This window comes from Antedon bifida, chromosome 10 (assembly GCF_963402885.1).
Source record: "Antedon bifida chromosome 10, ecAntBifi1.1, whole genome shotgun sequence".
Classification (NCBI taxonomy): domain Eukaryota; kingdom Metazoa; phylum Echinodermata; class Crinoidea; order Comatulida; family Antedonidae; genus Antedon; species Antedon bifida.
The window spans coordinates 11,573,616-11,592,977 of NC_136235.1; the positions used below are offsets into that span (position 1 = coordinate 11,573,616).

Consider the following 19,362-nt stretch of genomic DNA (forward strand, 5'->3'; position numbering starts at 1 on the left):
TTGGTTGACTTTAAAATGGAAATTTGTTTTGCTTGCAAATGGCAATGTTATAAGTCCATGATTTTGGATCATAATCGTCGCTGTCAACAACACCCATCAATCTCCATTTAAATTATTGCTGTTAAAGACATCATAAAAGCATCATAAACATGGAGTAATTCCTAGATCCTCAACGTCAATTTTCATTCTTAAAATAATGTTTCTAAAGTTGCCATTTGTCTTAATATATTTATAGATCCCGTAACCCATACTGTAATAAGGTTGTCCCCTTGCTTCCTGAATATTCATAGGCTGCAGTATTAAAAATAATTTTTAAAATAATAGTAATCCACTTTGACCAAAAATTAGATTTAAACAAGATTTATTTACCTGAAAAGCTGTAATTTAAAGCAAAAATGGTCAAATAAGTTTTTGGTTGAATTAATCATGTATTATGAGTTATAAGTAAAACATTGTTTATTTCGTTTTTATTTCCTATACGGAAGTGATTAACTTTATTGAAAATACACAATAACCTATTCAAAGTCTAATTTAATTAATCTTCATTTTAAAAACATTCTTTAAAACATACTCAAGTGTACCCATGTAAAGGGTGCACCAGGTTCAACTGTATTCATTTATATTTTACGCTCATTCTTTCTTTAATCTCCTTATTTTATTTTCGCCGTAACGCACCTGGTGGTTACTAATGTCGTTTTATGTTTCTACTGCAGTGGCTATTTATTTTATCAAAATATTTACAAAAATGTAATTGTGTTTATATCAACAGGGAATTGATCTGGACGCCATTGATGCTGCGCCTGCCTATTCCACCAAGGGGAGTGAAAAATATTATGGAAAAGACGTAAGTGAATATTTCAGTGACATCAATGTTTAGTTTCATATCAATGCATACAATGTAAGGTGACAATTGACATGTCGTGATCAACATACAGATTTAATAAATGAAAACAGATATCACTGGTTTTTTTTTAATAATAATGTTCATAAATTTGATCATAAATCATCCAAATAACGAATTCCTATGTGTATTACACATGCTGAAAATTAAAAATATCTATCGTTATGCCAAGGGACAACAACAATTCCTTGTTGTACAGGACGATTTTGTTTTTATTCTTTTATTGATTTATAGTATGCACACACTATCGCAATAGAGGTTGAATCATTACATTGCATGGTGTCAAGATATTTCGGGTTATTGCCATTTCTATGGATGCCAATATCAAATATTTCATCAACATGGTGCCATTTTGATTGGGGATATGCGCAAGTAACCTTTGTGCCATCAAAATGATTTCCTGAAAAGAATGCAATTTCGCCAACCCACGAAAATTCCACAAAATACAATAACCCCACAAAAAAACGTAATCCTCGGTTTAAGGTAGGGGTAACGCACATCAGTCATACTGTATAAACGACACGGGTTCAAGTCTCATCGGATGAGCTTAAAAGTCCAGTGTACACATCTGACTCGTGTGTGTACTACTAGTGTATCTCACGGAAGAATAGGGGTCACCCCGGTGTACTGATACACAGATTGTGTCGTGTGGACAGGAAAATGAGCTACGTTTGTTGACACGAAGGGATCCGGGGGGGGGGGGGGGAGTAAAATTGATGTGTCCCTGTAAGCTGCAAGCCGCAGGTTACATTACAAAGTAAAGTCAGCCTCTTGTAGTCGAGTATTTACACAATATTCAATAAAACAGAACACAACACGGTTCAGTGTACTAAAAGTATATATTTTTATAATTTGTAAATAAACTTGGGTTATTTTATGTGGGTCAAATAGAAATCTCACTCAGCACCTTGTAGGCACTGTTATTTACGAGATACTCATGTAAGGTATCTAGACTATTACAATGTTATTGTTTTGTTTTCACAAAATGTGCTATATACTGTGCTATACCTTTGAAATAATATGCTTTCCCCTTGCTACCGTTGCAATGTTGTTTTATTTTTTAGAAGGTATTTCTTTTCAGAATTTTAGATTTCCATAATGAATAGTTATCTCTGACTTAAGTGTTTATTAAAGTAGAATAGTACGTACATGGAAATGAATTTATAAATACATTGGTAACGTGTCTATCTAATCTAAAACTAATATAAATCATAGTCTATATGAGATAATTCCTAATATCAACCATTTTCTCCAATGAAATTGAATTCAATATGTATTCATTCATTTCCTTTATTTCGGATAGTAGGCCGACATCCATTAGTATACAAATCATAAAAAACAAAAAGAGAAAAAATTTCACCAGGAAATTAACAATAGAAACTTCCACAAAACCAACCTACAAAATATGTTTACGAACGAATCAAATATTTAAACAAGCTGAATCGTATAAGATGCACGTATTGTTACGAGAACCCACTGTCTCAATACGAACTGACATGATGAATCTAAATTCAATTTCGATAGGCCTAGACCTTTCATTTTATACCCAATGTGATGCATCACTTGATCATTTACATAAGCTTGGTTCCCACTAGAACATAACGCAAGGACGTAAACGCAACGCATTCGTGTTAACCAGTGACAAGCGACAGTTCGAATAATCCACCGTTTGTGAATGGTCAATTCACGTACGTTGCGTTACGTCCTTGTGTTGCGTCTCTAGTGGGAACCAAGCATTACCGGATACTCCTGTTATTACGTAATGCTCTCTATGCAAGACACTATATTGTTATTATGTTGGCCATGGCGGCGTTTTGAAACGCTTAAAGGGCTCTCTTGTATAGCCTAATTTATGCTGGCTCTGCGCCCGTAACATAATCATATGATGTAACCGAATTATATGAAATAAAAAAACCCATGTTTGTTTCTTTTGCCTTTCAGTCCTCCTCGTCTGGAGGTGGTTGTGAAGTGGGTGCATGCTGCACAGGAAAACGTGCTATAGTGGTAAGTGTAGTTAGGCCTAACATTATTTCAGAATAAGTGTAGTGTATAAGTGTATTTTTGGTTCGTACTCTGTGCTGCGTTTGACTTTGTCTCTACTGGTTATAATAAACAAAAACAAAAAAGAAGCAAAATACTTTTAAAGCAGTTAAACAAAAACAAAAAAATTATTTTTTTAAAGGATAGTAAATGGTAATTTGGTTACACCACTTCAATAAAATGTTTTATTATGAAATGAAAAATATTAGTTTTTTAATTAGTTAATGCACTGTGTTCTTTTATATTCCATTCAGCGACGTATTTCCATCATTCTCTGTTAACTATTAACATATAAATATTTCATTTTGTAATTACTATTATTTTAATTTCGTTGTTATTAAACTCTTCTATGATTTCATGATGTTAATTCTGACGTCACTATTTTACCAACTCGTCACGTGTTTGTCTTCTCCCAGATTTGTGTAAGTAAACACATTTCCGATGCGCATGATCAGTAGCACAAATTAATCTCTATTTTCTTCCAACTAATATTATTGATTGTAAACTAAAAGTTTCGCTAAGCAAGCACGGTAATATACAAGATTAAAACAAGAACGTTATTTTTTACAATACTATTTAAAAATCTCAAATGCATGTGCTATTGTTTCAACTAATTCAACTCATTGGCTGAGCTTAAATAGGCCTACGGGATGAAATATCTGCATGTGCAACTTAATAGTAGTCTCTTGCAACTATGACTAGTAATGGTTTTTCTTAAATAATCATAATACATAATAAATCACTTAACTGACAACTAAGTTATTATTATTTTTTTACTTTCTTCTTTGCATGCTCCTTTACTTTTTTCATTCATTTCAAGAAATTCTAAACCGCTCGGTGATATCTTTACTCAATGGCGATGAATATTAATTAATTTGAAACGATAAAGATGAAAATTCTGCCCCAACCGAGATTCGAACTCGGACCTTCTGCTTGATATGCAAGATTGTTGAACCATTATACCACTGGTCTGTCATGGTTCGATTGGATATATATTCAAAAAATAATGTCGTCGTTTACCAAATCTAAGTGGCCCGGTGTTCATTATTCATTAATTTATTAATTGAAATGATAAACATGAGGAAATCCCACAACCATATATATATATATATCTGGGAAATACTATTATAAGGAAATTGAATCGGCGTAATATTAACATTTGTTCAATATTGTTTCTAATTAAATTTTCAGGTCATTGTTGTAATCCTTATTTTCGTATTCGCTATCGGTCTTGGAGTTGGTCTAGGAAAGAGAGGTACGGTAGTATTTCATAACATTTTAACCGAATGTCATTCGTTTCATGTGATATTTTACAAATATATAATTCGTTGTTGATTCATCTATTTCTCATTTCATCTGTAAAAGGATGAACATTAGTCATAACAAGCCATATTTACGTGCTTAGTTTAGAGTAGACGACGACGTAGACATAAGTCAAGTTCGTTGACCAATCATAAGCGACGGTTCGAACGATCCACTACGTCGTGATTGGTCAACTTACTTGCGGTGTCCAAGTGGGAACTTTAAACATTGCACATAAATAAATCACTTTGTTATGGCTAAGTGTTGTGCTGTTACTGACAACAAACAATGAGAAAATAAAATTGAAAGAAAATAAATAAATATGCAACTATTTACTATTTTGTTATTTTGTTGCCTATTATGATCTGTAACATTTTAACTGTTTTTTTGCAGGCTCTGGTTACCAAGGAAATTTCGCAAAAACATACGGCAGTTCATGTTCGTTTAAATGCCAACCAACAGAGTAAGTAGAACAAAAACAGTATATACATTTAGAACGCTTATTGAGGGGACATATTTGGGACCCAACAACGTGTCCCCTCAATAGAATTGGCCGTAGTATTTCTCCGTAATCAGGGTTGGCCGAGAACCCATGTTCGTTTCACTAAAAAGTTTCGTATGATAGTGGGAAGGAGCTTCTACTCGTTGGAAAGGCTAATTGCCTAATTTGATGTCGTGGCCTTAATGGTGGTATCTTCTGCCATCCAGATGATTGACAATGACCATATTCACTAGGCCTACTGAACTCACCAGAAACCGCTCTGAAATAATAGTAGATTATGAACGGTGATGATTATGGCTTTTTTAGTTTTTTTTTAAATTATCAGATAATTATAACATTTTTTAGATTTTCAATAGTTCTTTACCTTTACGTATTTCATTTTTTGTGTAGTTATACAAGAAAGCCTTTACTTGTAATAGCGTTGGACGGATTTCGCTACGACTATGTGAACAACACTAACTACGCCAAGAATATCAAACGGCTTGGTAAGTGCCTTGCAATACTAAATAAATGTGAACTAGAATAATAAGTTTATTATATTTATTCTAGTTATATTTTCGATCTTTTTTTATAATCAGCTCAATGCGGAGTGCAGGCTAAGCTAAGGCCGTCGTTTCCAGCTCTTACATATCCTAACCTATATTCAATAATCACGGTAAGCCTCTTTGATTATTAGTAATGTGTTGTTATTGAAACATATTGTTATGAAAACAGACGTTAAGGATGTTACCATGGACAATAAAGCCAACTGTAAAATAAAGATTAGTGTTCTAATTCTGAAATATGATTATCAATTATGCTTAACTGACGTAACTATACTAAATACTGTTGTATATACTTGAAAACGTTCTCGAGTGAGACCCGTTCGACAATACCCCTTTGCCCTTTACACTGTAAAAACTGTGGAGCTTTTAAACACGTAGTTACGTGTTTAGCGTGTTTAAAACCTAAATGTTGTTTTCCTCCACTCGTTTAGCAGTCAACATGTCACTATTATGTTTTCAATTTATCCACATGTTTAGCAGTTAATTTTTAGATACGTGTTTATAGCGTGGCGTGCATACGGTACGATTTTACTGTGGCGGAAAAAAGCTCCACACATGAGCTCCACACATAGCAAATGAAACACATTTAAAACATAAACGTGTCGTTATATTGCTCCACATGTTTAACAATCAACACGTCACTAATGTGTTGAGTTGGGTACAGACTACATGTTTAGAATGTGTTTATAACCAAAACATGTATCATAATTATCTAAACATGTTTCATATCTAAACATGTTTAAGGCTAAATGTGGGAAAAAATTGGGTACAGAATACATGTCTAAGAGCTAAACACTATGTTTACAGTGTATTGTATACTTTTATTTCAACGGTAATTCTGAAGCCCCATTCATTTTCAAACGTAGGGTCCAGCACGAGCACAAGAAGCGAAAATATTAAATAAAAATTAATAAGTTTCAAGTTTCAAGTTTCAAGTTTCAAGTTTATTGTTTCACACAATATAATACAATATGAACAGAAACATAAATTAATAAATACAATTGTGTGAGGAGGACACATTAAGCCAAGGCTTTAAGTTTGGTCCTCCAGATAAGTAACATATTTAATTATCTAATTTAAGTGAGAGAACAAAAAAAAAAAAAAAAAGTTCTTCCTTTCGTCAAATTGACAAATAAAACTAAACAAAAAGGCACAAAAAAGAAACAAAAAAACAGTCTTAAGGCAATTGTGAATTACTAATGTTCTAAATAGTTTGAAATAAGTGTTTGTTTGTATTTTGTTTTAAATGTATTTATGATGGTTATTGCTTTTAGATTGAGCGGTAAGTTGTTCCATATATACGGTCCATTGTAAATAAAAGATGTTCTTCTAAGTAATATGGTATGCTTTTCATATATTAGATTTTTTGCAGTTGAAGATCTGGTGTTGTAAGAATGATTAAAATTTTGAAAATAGGAGTAAAATTGAGTTGGTAATTTATTATGATTTAGACGGAACATGAATAAAGCTGTTTGGAGTTTATTTATATCAAATATATTTAAAGTATTGAGAGAATAAAAAAGTGGTTTAGTGTGAGATTTTGGAGGTGCTCCCGAACAGATTCTGATAGCCTTTTTTTGTAATTTAAAGAGAGAATTAATTTTCGTGTTATCAGAACCTGTCCAGGGGCAGCATCCAGTAAATTTATCTACAGTTGTAGCCCAAGCAACATTGCAGTATGATAAATAGGGTAAAATAAGGGTATTATACAGGGAAAATAAGATGTTTAAAGGAAGTATGTACTTCAATTTACTTAACATTCCAACGTTTCTCGAGATTATTTTAGTTAAATATGTTATGTGAGGTTTCCAATTTAGTTCCGAGTCAATAGTGACTCCAAGAAATTTTAAGTTTTCTGTTCTCTTTATTTGGTTACCATTGATATATAATTGCTCTGTTAGCTGTTTGTTACTTTTTTTATTAATATTAAAATAAATATAATTTGTTTTTGAAATATTCAGTGATAACTTATTTGCTTTAAACCAAAGAGACACTTTGTTAAGTTCATTATTAATTATAGATACAAGATTATTTTGTTTTCGTGAGAAATAATAACATTTGTGTCATCTGCAAATAAGATAAAATTAAATAATTTTGAAACATTTGGAAGATCATTAACGTAAATTAAAAAGAGTAGTGGGCCAAGGATTGACCCTTGTGGTACCCCACAGGTAACATGCAAGAGTTGAGAATTGGTTGAGTTTATTGATGTATATTGTTGGCGAAATGATAAGTAGTCTTTTAAAAGTAGTAGTGGAAGACCTCTGACACCATAATTCGATAATTTAGAAATAATAATGTTATGATTTATGGTGTCAAATGCTTTTGACAGATCTAAAAAAATACCGATAGTATGGTGCTTGTTTGCAAGTGATTTAGTTATTCTTTCATATAAGTGGAGAAGTGCGAGATCTGTGGAATGTGATTTTCGAAAGCCATATTGATTGTTGTATATAATATTATGTTTTGTGAAAAAAGAAATTAGACGAGCATAAATTAGCTTTTCAAATATTTTTGAAAAACATGGAAGTAAAGCAATCGGTCTATAATTTGAAAATTTATGGGGGTCATCTTTTTTAAAAATAGGCACAACTTTGGCAACTTTTAACGCATTAGGAAATTTCCCACATTTAAATGAAAGGTTAAAGATGTGACATAAAGTTTTAGAAATAAACGGAGAAATTTGTTTAATAACGTTAGAATGTATTTCATCTACACCAGGACTTTTATTATTTTTGAGCTCTTCGGTTGCATTAATTATGTCTCTTTCAGTGATTGGTGAAAGGAACATGGAGTGATTGTTGGGTTGATTTAAATAGGTTGAAAAGTTTGAATGAGATGAGTTAATTGATTGTGAAAGTGTATGGCCAGTATCAACAAAATATTTATTAAATTTATTAGCAATTTGAATTTCGTCATCAATTTTTATGTTGTTTTCTAAAAAATATGTTGGAAGTTTACTTTTTATATTTCTGCCAAGAGCTGAATTTATAGTTTGCCATGTTTTCTTAATATCATTTTTATGTGTGTCAAATTGCTTTTTGTAATGTATACTACGTGCTATTCTTATTAGATTAGTTAATCTGTTTCTATAATCAGTATATTTAGTTTTATCAGTGGCTTTACCAGACTGTATGTATCTTTTATATAGTTTATTTCGTTTATTTATGGAGTTGATAATGCCATTTGTTATCCATGGTTTGTTTTGCTTGCGAAAATTTATTTTTTTTTTACATATTTTAATGTGTTTGTCATAAATGTTCATAAATTTAGTGTGAAAAGAATTATAAGCTTTATCCGGGTCATCTGTAATCGAAATTATTTCTGACCAGTCAGTATTTAGTAATTCAATGCCTAGTGATGAAGTGGTAGTGTCATTGATTACTCTTTTAAATATATATTTTTGATCATTCATTTCATTAGACGGTTTGGATGTATGAGAAATAAAAAATATAGGTAAATGGTCAGTAATGTCACAATACAGTAATCCCGAAAAAATATTTTCATGAAAATTGTTAGAGTAGATATGGTCAATTAACGTAGCAGATGTACGGGTGAGACGGGTGGGTCTGTCTATTATGGGAAATAAATTAGCTGAATATATACAATTTAAAAAATCTGATGTTAGTGAATGGGAACTGAATTTAAGCAAATCAATATTAAAATCTCCACAAGCATAAAAACTTTTTTTTTCTGTGTTGATTACTTCAAATAATAGTGATATGTTTTCATTAAAAGTTTTTATGGATTTTTCTGGTGGTCGGTATATTACTGAGAAAATATAATTTTTTTGTTTTAATTCTATTTCAATACAGATATTTTCAGCTTCATTATTAATTAAAGAACTCAAATCATCTCTCATTCTAAAATTAATATCATCCATAATATAGAGACAGACGCCACCACCTTTCTTATCTACTCTATCACAATGAATTAATGTATAACCAGGAATGTTATATAAAGTATGTACAGTATTTGAACTAAACCAGGTCTCAGTGAAACATAATATATTAAATTTGTGATTAAGAGTTTCAAGATATTCAGTTATTTCAGTAAAGTTTTTTACCAGGCTACGTGAATTAAAATGAATAAAACTAAAATTGTTATTAATATTTTCAATGGAACTATTAAAGTTATCGCTGAGATGATATCTACATGTAGAAGGAATGGATGTATTTACGTCAAAAGGGTTAATACTTAATGCATTTAGATGGTCAAAATCAACAAATTGGTTTACGTGAAATTGTTTTATTTCATGTAAAAACTCATCATCATTGAGTATATGATTAAACGGAAGTAAAGAAATATTACATGACGTACAGTACCATTCTGGATCTATGGAAGAACATTGGGCATGTGCGTACCCATTACATAATGCACATCTGTTTAGATTAATATCGCCACTCATGAGGGCGTTTCTACATACAATACAAATCATATTAATAAGCAATTGTTTTTAGAAAATATAGTGTTTGTTTTGTCTCAAGGGACATAATATATTCATAAAAGTATATTGCCATGCACAACAAGTAATAAATACATATACATATATAATAAAAATAAACGACGAAAATAGAAAAAAATGGTAATATGCCTTTAATATGTAAATTAAAATATTCCAAACTTCTAATGGAGTAAATTTTTAAAAAGTACATTTGTAATCTGCAAGGAAAAGTTAACAAAAAACAATGGTATCAGAGTCTACTCTCGTCTACGTTTAAGCGAATGTGATAAAAAGAAAATATCTTTTAAATTATTATGTGGAGAAAAAGCTACTAAATAAGTGATGTTAGTTATAAAATAATAATAATAACGTTAGGTTTGACTTGACTGCGCTGCCTAAGAGTGGAAACTTCCGTTTATGTACAAGTTGCCATTTCTGAAGGACGGCCTTTTCCCCTCTCTATAAGCTATGGCCATTGTGTCTTTTAGGCTTCGTTTTTTAATTAGGTCCGCTTCACAGAGATCATCGATGACATATATGTTACTGCTTTTTAGTGATGACTTCGACTTGGAGAGAACTTGATGCCGCTGGGGACGATAGATGAACTTGGCGATGATATGCCTGGGCTTGTCGTTAGGTCCTCGCGGCTTACCGGACCGGTGCGCATTTTCTATTTTAACATTAGGAATGCATAACTCATTTTCAATCAGGTCTGTGATTTTCTGGACTGCATTTTCATTGATTTCTTCCGGTAAGCCACCAAACCGCAAATTAAAAGACCTTGAATAGCGTTCAAGCTTGTTCAGTTGATTTTGTACCGATAAGCACTTTGATTTTTCAGCTTCAACAGTAGATGATACGCCTTTAAGCTCTGTAGTGACATTTTTCATTTTGATTTCCATTTCTGATATCGTACTGCTAACAAATTCAATTGATGTTTCTAGTTGAGTTTGTTTGTTTTCAATTTTGTCTATCCTTCCAAGTATGGTATTCTGATTTGTTAGGACCGTGTCCAGCTGGTTACGTATACCAAACAATTCTCTCGCTATTTGTTGAATTTCGCGCCTCAGTGCTTCCGTGCTGGTCGCATCGGCTGCTTCAAGCACAGGGGGCGACTCCGGTGATTGTTGGCCTACGTCTGATGTTTTTTGAATTTCGCGCCTCAGTGCTTCCGTGCTGGGCGCGTCGGCTGCTTCAAGCACCGGGGGCGACTCCTGTGATTTTGCGCCTACGTCTGTTGGCTTTTTTTTCCCCATTTTGAGTGCTTGATTTCTCTATTAAAGTCAGATTCAGTTAGTAAATGCACTTACAGTTTTTTTTACGGTTTATTTGTCCAACGTTGTATTAGTGTAGCATGTATTATTTATATATTTAGACGGAGCAAACTATCCACGTCTGTTCACTCACTTAGCATTGTCTTGTAACCATAAAAGGTAAACTCGTGTAGTTTTCCGATAACACGATGATTGCAACAGCCGTTTCACGTTTTGTCAACTCTTTGACATTACTGACAAATAACCAATTAATAATAGATGTGTTAAAATAGTAAAGTTTTATTTTCCACCAGGGCCTTTATCCTGATTATCATGGAGTGACGTCTGATTATATATATTCGGAGGAAGATCGTCGTACCTTTCAGCCTATTGTAAAACCAGAAGATCCACAACTTGACGATGCTTATTGGTACCAGGCCAAAGCGGTATTTATAGTTTCTTACTCGTTTAGCTCTGTTTACACCATCAAATTTTATGTGAAAAAGAAAATGTGATGTGCCCATATATGGACATGATGATGTCATAGAACTACCATATTTAAACATATCACTACGGTACCATATTTGGGCACATCACACTTCTTTTGTCAATGTAGTTTGATAGTGTAGACAGAGCTTAACATATACTGAGTTATCTGTCTGAGCATCGGTTCCTACAGGACGCAACGCACGGATGATGTGCGACGCATGGATGATGTGCGACGCACGAATGGTGTGCGACGCACGGATGATGTGCGACGCACTGATGATGTGTAATAACGCAAGGATATATGCGCAACGCAAGGATGTATGCGCTACGCAAGAATGTATGCGCAGCGCAAGTAATTTGAGCAATCACAAGTGACAGTTTCGATTATGTTTGTTTGGTCTTCCGGTCATGCCAAATGCGTTATTTACTTATCATTCTGTTTATTTATATTTTAGTTGTGGGAGTCTGCAAATGAAGAAGGCTACATTAGTGCCAGTCATTCGTGGATTGGAAGTAATGTTAAAGAGGATAGATACGAAGACGGTATAAAGACAGAACGTCACCCAACTTACTATGCAGAATATGACGAGTACGGATTTTAAGATTTTGCTCCTAAACGCATTTAGGTCTACATAACGGTTTTCTTTTACCATAACTCGAGAAATACCCGCGTATTGAATTATTCTCGAGTAAACTTTTTGCTGCTTGGTGCTTGCAAAATCAGTAAAAATCGTCCGACACACGCTGTTTAAATAGAAAATTATTTTAGATCAGTATACCATATTTAAGTTTTCTGAATCTGCCCACATCTTCACTAAGTCGCAGTAGTGAGTAAGCTAAATGTGTGTCAATATTAGTCCAAGCTCAGATCGATCCATTCATTGTTATGTAAGCTCAACAGGTCTATCACACACTCATGTTGCTTTACATCTTTTCTATATACTTTTTTAACAATTACATTCATGCACCAATCACCCAGTATGAATAAAATAAATCACACATTTTTGCACCAACATCTCTGCAATCTTTGTCAATATTCGTACTTATCAAATCAACACTAGTATATCATCGTGTAGGTTCGAGTCTATTGATATCCGTTTTATAGGTGTACTTAGACAATATTTACACAGCTTTAAATAACTCGTCTATACCTGTATTCCATTTTTACTGTAGTATGTCATAAGTCACCTATTCTTTGCGTATAATGTTGTCATCTTATTGGATTTATTATGTTTATTTATTGCAGAGATGTCAAATACGAGGACAGAATGAATACTATTAAAGCATGGATCAAAGCGCCATCTAAAACGAGGTGTGTAAATATTTCCAATTATATTTGTTTGAAACCGACACATTTGTCAGTGATACTACTACCAATGAATATTATTATCATACGCAATTTCTTCAAACCACGTAACCGATTCTCGACACTATATCTATACTTTGCCCAGTGTAATAGGACAATTATATTATACAATGTCACACATGTTTCACATATGATGACATAGGGTATATAGGAAGTGGGCAGAGGCAGCGATGCAGCTCAACAGGAAAGTACGGAGGGCAACAACATAATTATGTGAAACTGTATTATTTTGTTATTATTAATTTTTCCATTCCATATGTCGGGATACAGTAGGCTTACATAAAATCGTGTGAATTGTTCCATTCATATAATAAAACAGTATAATGATCTTATAATTCGAGGTGGTTTGAATAGAACGAAATAAACTGTTGACATTGTTTGTCTTGTGTGGGTGCAGCAGTCCACCTATATTTCTTCAAAGTTCACATCAATATTGAACCATATTTTAATATTGACATTTTTTATTTTTCATACAACCCTATTTTTTAATTGTGTTTTTTTAATATCGAGCAATTTTTATTTGATTTTGTTAGACCGAGATTTATCACAATGTTCATGGAAGACCCTGGTAAGACAGCGAGGAAGTATGGTATCTACTCAAAACAAGTAAGCTAGGCAGACACTGCAATTTCATATCTTATCTACTCGTGAGAACGGGTTAAGCTCGGGGCAAAAGGCTTGATGTTAAGGAGACATTTGACAACACAGGGATAAATAAATAACAAAGCATTTTCTAATTGTAAATAAATGTAGAGAAATACATTATAGGCCTACTTCGGAAAAACGCTGAATTATGTCACAAAGAAGTCTAATTTAATGAACGTAGTAAACATGACAGTAAATTAATGGAACTAAATAAGTCTTTAATAATTGAACCAAAAGGACAAACTTGTAATTTGATATCAAAGCAACAAGAAATATTATTTACCAGGTTTTGTTCATAAAATGTTATTTCAGTTTAATGAGAGTCTGCGTGAAACTGACGAAGCAATTGGTTTGGTTATGGAAGATCTGATGGATGAACAAATGCTGGACTGTATTGACGTCATGATTGTCGGAACTACTGGCATGATCGATGTCACTTGTGATGACGTGTTTTATCTTGATGACGTAAGAATAACGAACTTTCTAATTAAAGACAATCTTTGAGAACGGTGTTTCGATATGCTTCTACGTGCAAGCAAATCCCAAGCTCTCTCTACACTACCAAACTAGTTTGGTCACTGTGCCCAAATATAGCAGTGATATACCCAAATATGGTAGTGATATGCCCAAATATGGTAGTGATATGCCCAAATATTGTAGTAATATGACATCATCATGTCCATATATGGGCACATCACATTATTTTGTCACATAAAGTTTGATAGTGTAGACATAGCTTTATACTGTTTTACTCTAATTATTTTTAAACAATAATACAAATCAGACATAAAATTGAATTGCAGTATGTTGATGATGTGAGGGATTATGACGTAACACCAGATTATATTGGATCATTTGCAGAGATTATGCCAAACGATCGTGAGTATAAAATAAAGGAATAATATGAGTAGAAGTGCAGCTGTAGCTTGGTGGTTAACGTGCTTGCCTTCCAATCCCAAGGTCCGGGGTTCAATCCGACCTAGTGCCAGGGTTATAACTCTTTCAACTCCACTCAAATGAGACTTAGTTTATAAGCACGATAAATTTAAATAGTTTCCATCCTGTAATTGGTGAGTTACTCGCTGTTGGATGCGTATTAAAAAAATACTGTAACGTACTGTACGGTTAGAATAAATAAACTAAATGTTATAAATGTATTAACATTGCAAATCGCTGTCCTATGTTATTTATTTAAAAAGCATGTCACCAATAACATGCCTTGTAAGCAGTTTGGAGGTTTTTTTAGAAGATGAATATTTTAAACTTTTTCCAATATAGGTGCTAAGTATAATACGACAGAAGATTTAGCGGAAAGATTGGTTGTAAGTATGGTTCACATTATGATTTCAGACAATTTAGAAAATAAATTCGGAGAAACCAAATGCAATAGTACTATTTCTTCTAATCCGCTAATCCGACGACTAATACATGCATAGGATAAGACGGACTGCTTATATATAGTTTTGTTTTAGACCTCATGACACTACTGATTAAATATTGATAAACTAAATTAAAACAACACGAAACTCACGATCTACAGTGTCAAAAAGATATAAGTACACCTCAAGTGTTGAACTTTCAATAGAGCCTAAATCTGTTTTTGTCATCATTTTTCAGTGTAAAGAGGATTTTGCTTCCATCTACACGAGAAACTTAACAATTCCATCACGTTATCACTTTGGCAGCAACGAAAGAATTACACCTCTTGTCGTAGTCATGGATAATGAAACCGTATTTTCTGGCAGGTATGTATCTTTGAGAATAGTCCACCATCACGATTCTTTATGTAAGGCATACATCCGCCCACACTGTATGTGAGATGTCGAAGGTTCACATCGGACCAAGTGAATTTTAAATCAATTTTTATTGTAGATCTATAGATGAACATACTTAAGCCTGTTTTCCTGTCGATGTTATTCGACGCTCTCGTTAACAATAATCGGCGATCTTCTACGTAAACATTGAAATGTTAACGATTTACAGGAAAAGGTACTCGCTATCGTTATCATTTCAACTTGATCGTTTTAAAACGATCGTCGTTGAACTGTTAACGATCAACGACGATAGCGTCGACAGGAAACAGGCTTTATACTCGGAAAGGTGCATTGTAATTTATCCGTATTAATTTATGAAGCGATTGATGTAGGAAGTGAAGACATTTTATATGGCCTAGATGATCAACTCACACCAGCCCAGCCCGAAAAGCTAAAGAGAATGTTTTGCGATAGTTGAAAGGGTACAAACGGAACAAACTCCTGAAATTTCAATCATTACTTAGCTCGTCTTTCTGTGATATCTTTGACACATAAAGAGAGAATTAAATAAATAATAAATGAATTTAATTTGTGAATGTAATTTTAGTCGTAAATCATCCTACAATCGGGATTACTGCAGAGGTGCTAATACCGGATTTGATCCATTCAACATGTCGATGCATGTAAGTATATTATTAATTGTAACCTTAATGTGCTTTAATCATTCAGACGTATTGCCGGAAATATGTTTCTAGTGATTTTACTATCTATTTTATAACCGTTCAAACATAAAGTATAGGAAATTGGCAGTCTAATACGCCTCATATTTTGTGGGAATAATAGTTGGTCGTTTGTTTAGAGGTCATTGTTTTTCAGAACTAGATATAGGCCTAAGCATTAACATATTTTATACGTATTATTTTATGTAGGCCTACCTGTAATGTTACCACTTAAATACAGAAATTAATACTACAATCCTACTTCTTAATTGTAATGTATCTTCCTATCATTCCATTATAAGAAATGACCTAGGTCTATGATAAATACAAATTAATTACGTTTTTTTTTATTTGTAAATAGGGTCTATTTGTCGGATTTGGACCGAGTTTCAGAAATGGTTTGGTTTTGAGAGAGTCTGTGGCAAATGTAGAACTGTACAATCTAATGGCAGGTTGGTTATGTATTTTACAGGGGTAGGGGAGAGTGGCATGACCATACTATAAACAAATATAGAATATATTCTGTGTCTGTGATTATTTACCTATATATATTTATTTCATTTCATGTATTGTGAATGTATATATTGAATGAATAAAGAGTGGTGACATTGTTTATAAAGTACTTAATTTCCAGTACAGTATATCACTGGGAAGTTCAGAGATTCTCAATACCTGTTTATTTATTAAATAAATTTTACCCAAGTTTCTCCAGAAAATGTTTATGGCATACAAACAAGCATAATACATTTTGTAATTGATAGAACTGATTGATGTTACGCCTGAACCAAACAACGGAACAGCCGGTAGTATGAGGTCTACATTACAGCGTCCTGATTCATTTAGAACGCCGTCTTATAGAAGCAACACCGAGAACACTACGTCAGTTACATACCCACGTGATAACATTGAACGAGACAGACGTTACAACGCGTATAATTCTGGATGCTCGTGCACTGCACAAGATTTATTGGTAAGAAAATCAATCCTCTTATACAATTTGCCCTGTATCATAGGCAAATTCTGTATACAACAACTCATGTGGTTCACATGTGATGCCTGTATCATGTAAAATTAGGGTCTATATCATACACGTGTGTTTTCTGATTTCTTTCACGGAATTGTCCATAAAGGTATGGACAAATTTAGATAGTAACGAAAATTGGCTGAGCAAATACATTGTATTTTAAATGACAGTGCGATTTGCCCATGAAATTATGGACAAATTTAGATTTTAACGAAAATCGGCTGAGCAAATACATTGTATTTTAAACGAAGTGGTAAACTCTATTACGCTCAACATGAATTTAAAAAATACATTTGATGATATTAAGTTAATGTTATTGTTGTAAATTTCAGCCTGATCTTCAAAATACGCAATTTTCTAACCGTGACGGTAGGTTTTTTGACCCGGATTTGGATTTAGATCAAAATGAAAGTAAGTTCTTTTAAACTGTATTGCATTAATGTAGCAACATACTGACACTTTTGTATTTTACAATTATTAGAGAGGTTTCGCAATCTTACGAATACGAAAACGGATACGTCACGCACACGTATTCGTTTTCGTAAGCCAGTAGAGAGGTTTCGCAATCTTACGAATACGATAACGAAAACGGATACGTCACGCACACGTATTCGTTTTCGTAAGCCATAAAAAAATCAGTTTCGCATAAATTACTTTAGTAAATTATTTTCAATAAATCTATAATTATATTATAATCATGAATCATTCCTAATTCAAATGCAAAATGTGCAAAATAGATCAAAAACTATACTCGTTTTGTAGTTACGAATATGACTGGTGATATTCGTCAACACGAATACGCTTTACCTGTTATAAGTTCTTTGGCTTTACGAATATGAAATGGGGATCAGCTCAAAAGTTTCACAAATGTGTGACGTATCCGTTTTCGTTATCGTATTCGTAAGGTTGCGAAACCTCCCTATTATAAACATTTATCCAAATTAGTTATAGGCATATACTAACCCGTTTATAGCCTAATAGAGAATGACCTAAATCCCATTCAGCAGGGTCTTCGGTTTACCCTCTCAATATTAATACCTTACGTCATAAATAGACCGTAATTATTATGGATCTTATTTTACTAGTAACCCATTAATTTGTTTAATTCTGATATTCCACCTCATTAATTTAAAGTGAAGCTATATGGTTCAACTTACACCTGCAACTTATGCAAATGTTATCTTGTAGAATCTTCAAGTAGGGCAACAAATGCACCGTATGGCTTGCCTATCCTGGTAAACGAAACTAATCCACTAGGTGTAGACTTTGGTTTGCTCTATCAAAAACGGTTTATTAGTGCATACGATAATTATATCAAAATTCAACGAATGCTCACTTACACTCTACCTGAAAATGTAAGTATTTCCAACGTGGCTTTATATACAGCTGTTTAGCCTGTTTGTAAAATGTACTGTTACACGTTAATATTTTTCAACATGCTTGCATAATGTTATAATATGTGTTTATACATTCAAAGAAAACGGCGAATTTTGCAATTATTTCAAGTATTTTATATCACTTATTGCACTGATGATGTTGCTCGGCGTAACAACGAAACATGTTGTCATAAAACTCAAGTTTATCTTAATTCTACTATGCTGTCGAAAGTTCGGCAACATTATTCATGACATCACCATAGACTTACGAAGGTTTGAAAAGCTCTCGAAAAAATCCATAAAAGTGTAGAAATCATTTGTATACACTCAAAACCAATGAATACTTCCTAAAACTCCATGTCTGCCTTTTACCTAAAATACAGTGGTTTAATCCTGTTTCTGTATCTTTCGTGACAATATTTATCCATCCAGTTTCACAGGCAAATCCGTAATACATCATCTCATGTGATTAGGTTAAGAGTTAGCTTAGGTTAAGAGTTAGCTTAGGTAAAGGCGTCACATTTTAGCCCCAAAGAAAATGTTTTATTTCTTTCAATTGTATTAAGCTCTGTCTACACTATCAAATGATGATTTCATATCACTACCATATAGGCCTATAGGCACATTACATTTTTTTGTCCAACTAGTTTGATAGTATATACAGAGCTTTATACAATTTGAGTTGTGAACATTTCAAAATATGTTTAATTTTATATTGAATTTTCTAATTCAGTAGGCCTAACTACCATACTGTACTGTTGTGTCAGTTACAACATATGCTTTGTAATTTCAGACAAACTATATCTCACCAATTGATAGTTGTACAAAAGATGATATTCGTATTCAAACCGAGAATAGTGTTAAGTGTAACGCGTACATAGGACCACAATACCAAAATGGACTTAGCAAACGTTTTCTCTATAGCTGCAGTAGTAAGTTGTTATTTTTTCAAACATCATCAAGTTTATATTTTTATTATGTACCGTACGACTGCGACTAAAA

The 19,362-nt window shown here is 33.0% G+C and overlaps 1 protein-coding gene across 2 annotated transcripts in view; it reads left to right on the forward strand.

The window, feature by feature from the left end:
* The window catches only part of LOC144853985 (venom phosphodiesterase 2-like), a 31,923-nt gene that overhangs the window by 9,468 nt on the left and 3,093 nt on the right, over window positions 1-19,362 (forward strand). The window contains exons 2-21 of one of the 2 annotated variants that reach the window (XM_078711866.1): window positions 770-844; window positions 2,843-2,911; window positions 4,133-4,196; window positions 4,637-4,706; window positions 5,136-5,230; window positions 5,324-5,400; window positions 11,302-11,433; window positions 11,932-12,065; window positions 12,723-12,788; window positions 13,376-13,448; window positions 13,800-13,952; window positions 14,291-14,366; window positions 14,766-14,809; window positions 15,105-15,232; window positions 15,849-15,924; window positions 16,322-16,412; window positions 16,722-16,930; window positions 17,317-17,395; window positions 18,173-18,339; window positions 19,154-19,292. In XM_078711866.1, coding sequence (XP_078567992.1) covers window positions 770-844; window positions 2,843-2,911; window positions 4,133-4,196; window positions 4,637-4,706; window positions 5,136-5,230; window positions 5,324-5,400; window positions 11,302-11,433; window positions 11,932-12,065; window positions 12,723-12,788; window positions 13,376-13,448; window positions 13,800-13,952; window positions 14,291-14,366; window positions 14,766-14,809; window positions 15,105-15,232; window positions 15,849-15,924; window positions 16,322-16,412; window positions 16,722-16,930; window positions 17,317-17,395; window positions 18,173-18,339; window positions 19,154-19,292 — 2,017 coding nt within the window. The remainder of the gene's footprint in view (window positions 1-769; window positions 845-2,842; window positions 2,912-4,132; window positions 4,197-4,636; window positions 4,707-5,135; window positions 5,231-5,323; window positions 5,401-11,301; window positions 11,434-11,931; window positions 12,066-12,722; window positions 12,789-13,375; window positions 13,449-13,799; window positions 13,953-14,290; window positions 14,367-14,765; window positions 14,810-15,104; window positions 15,233-15,848; window positions 15,925-16,321; window positions 16,413-16,721; window positions 16,931-17,316; window positions 17,396-18,172; window positions 18,340-19,153; window positions 19,293-19,362) is intronic. The other variant, XM_078711867.1, reaches the window with a different exon arrangement.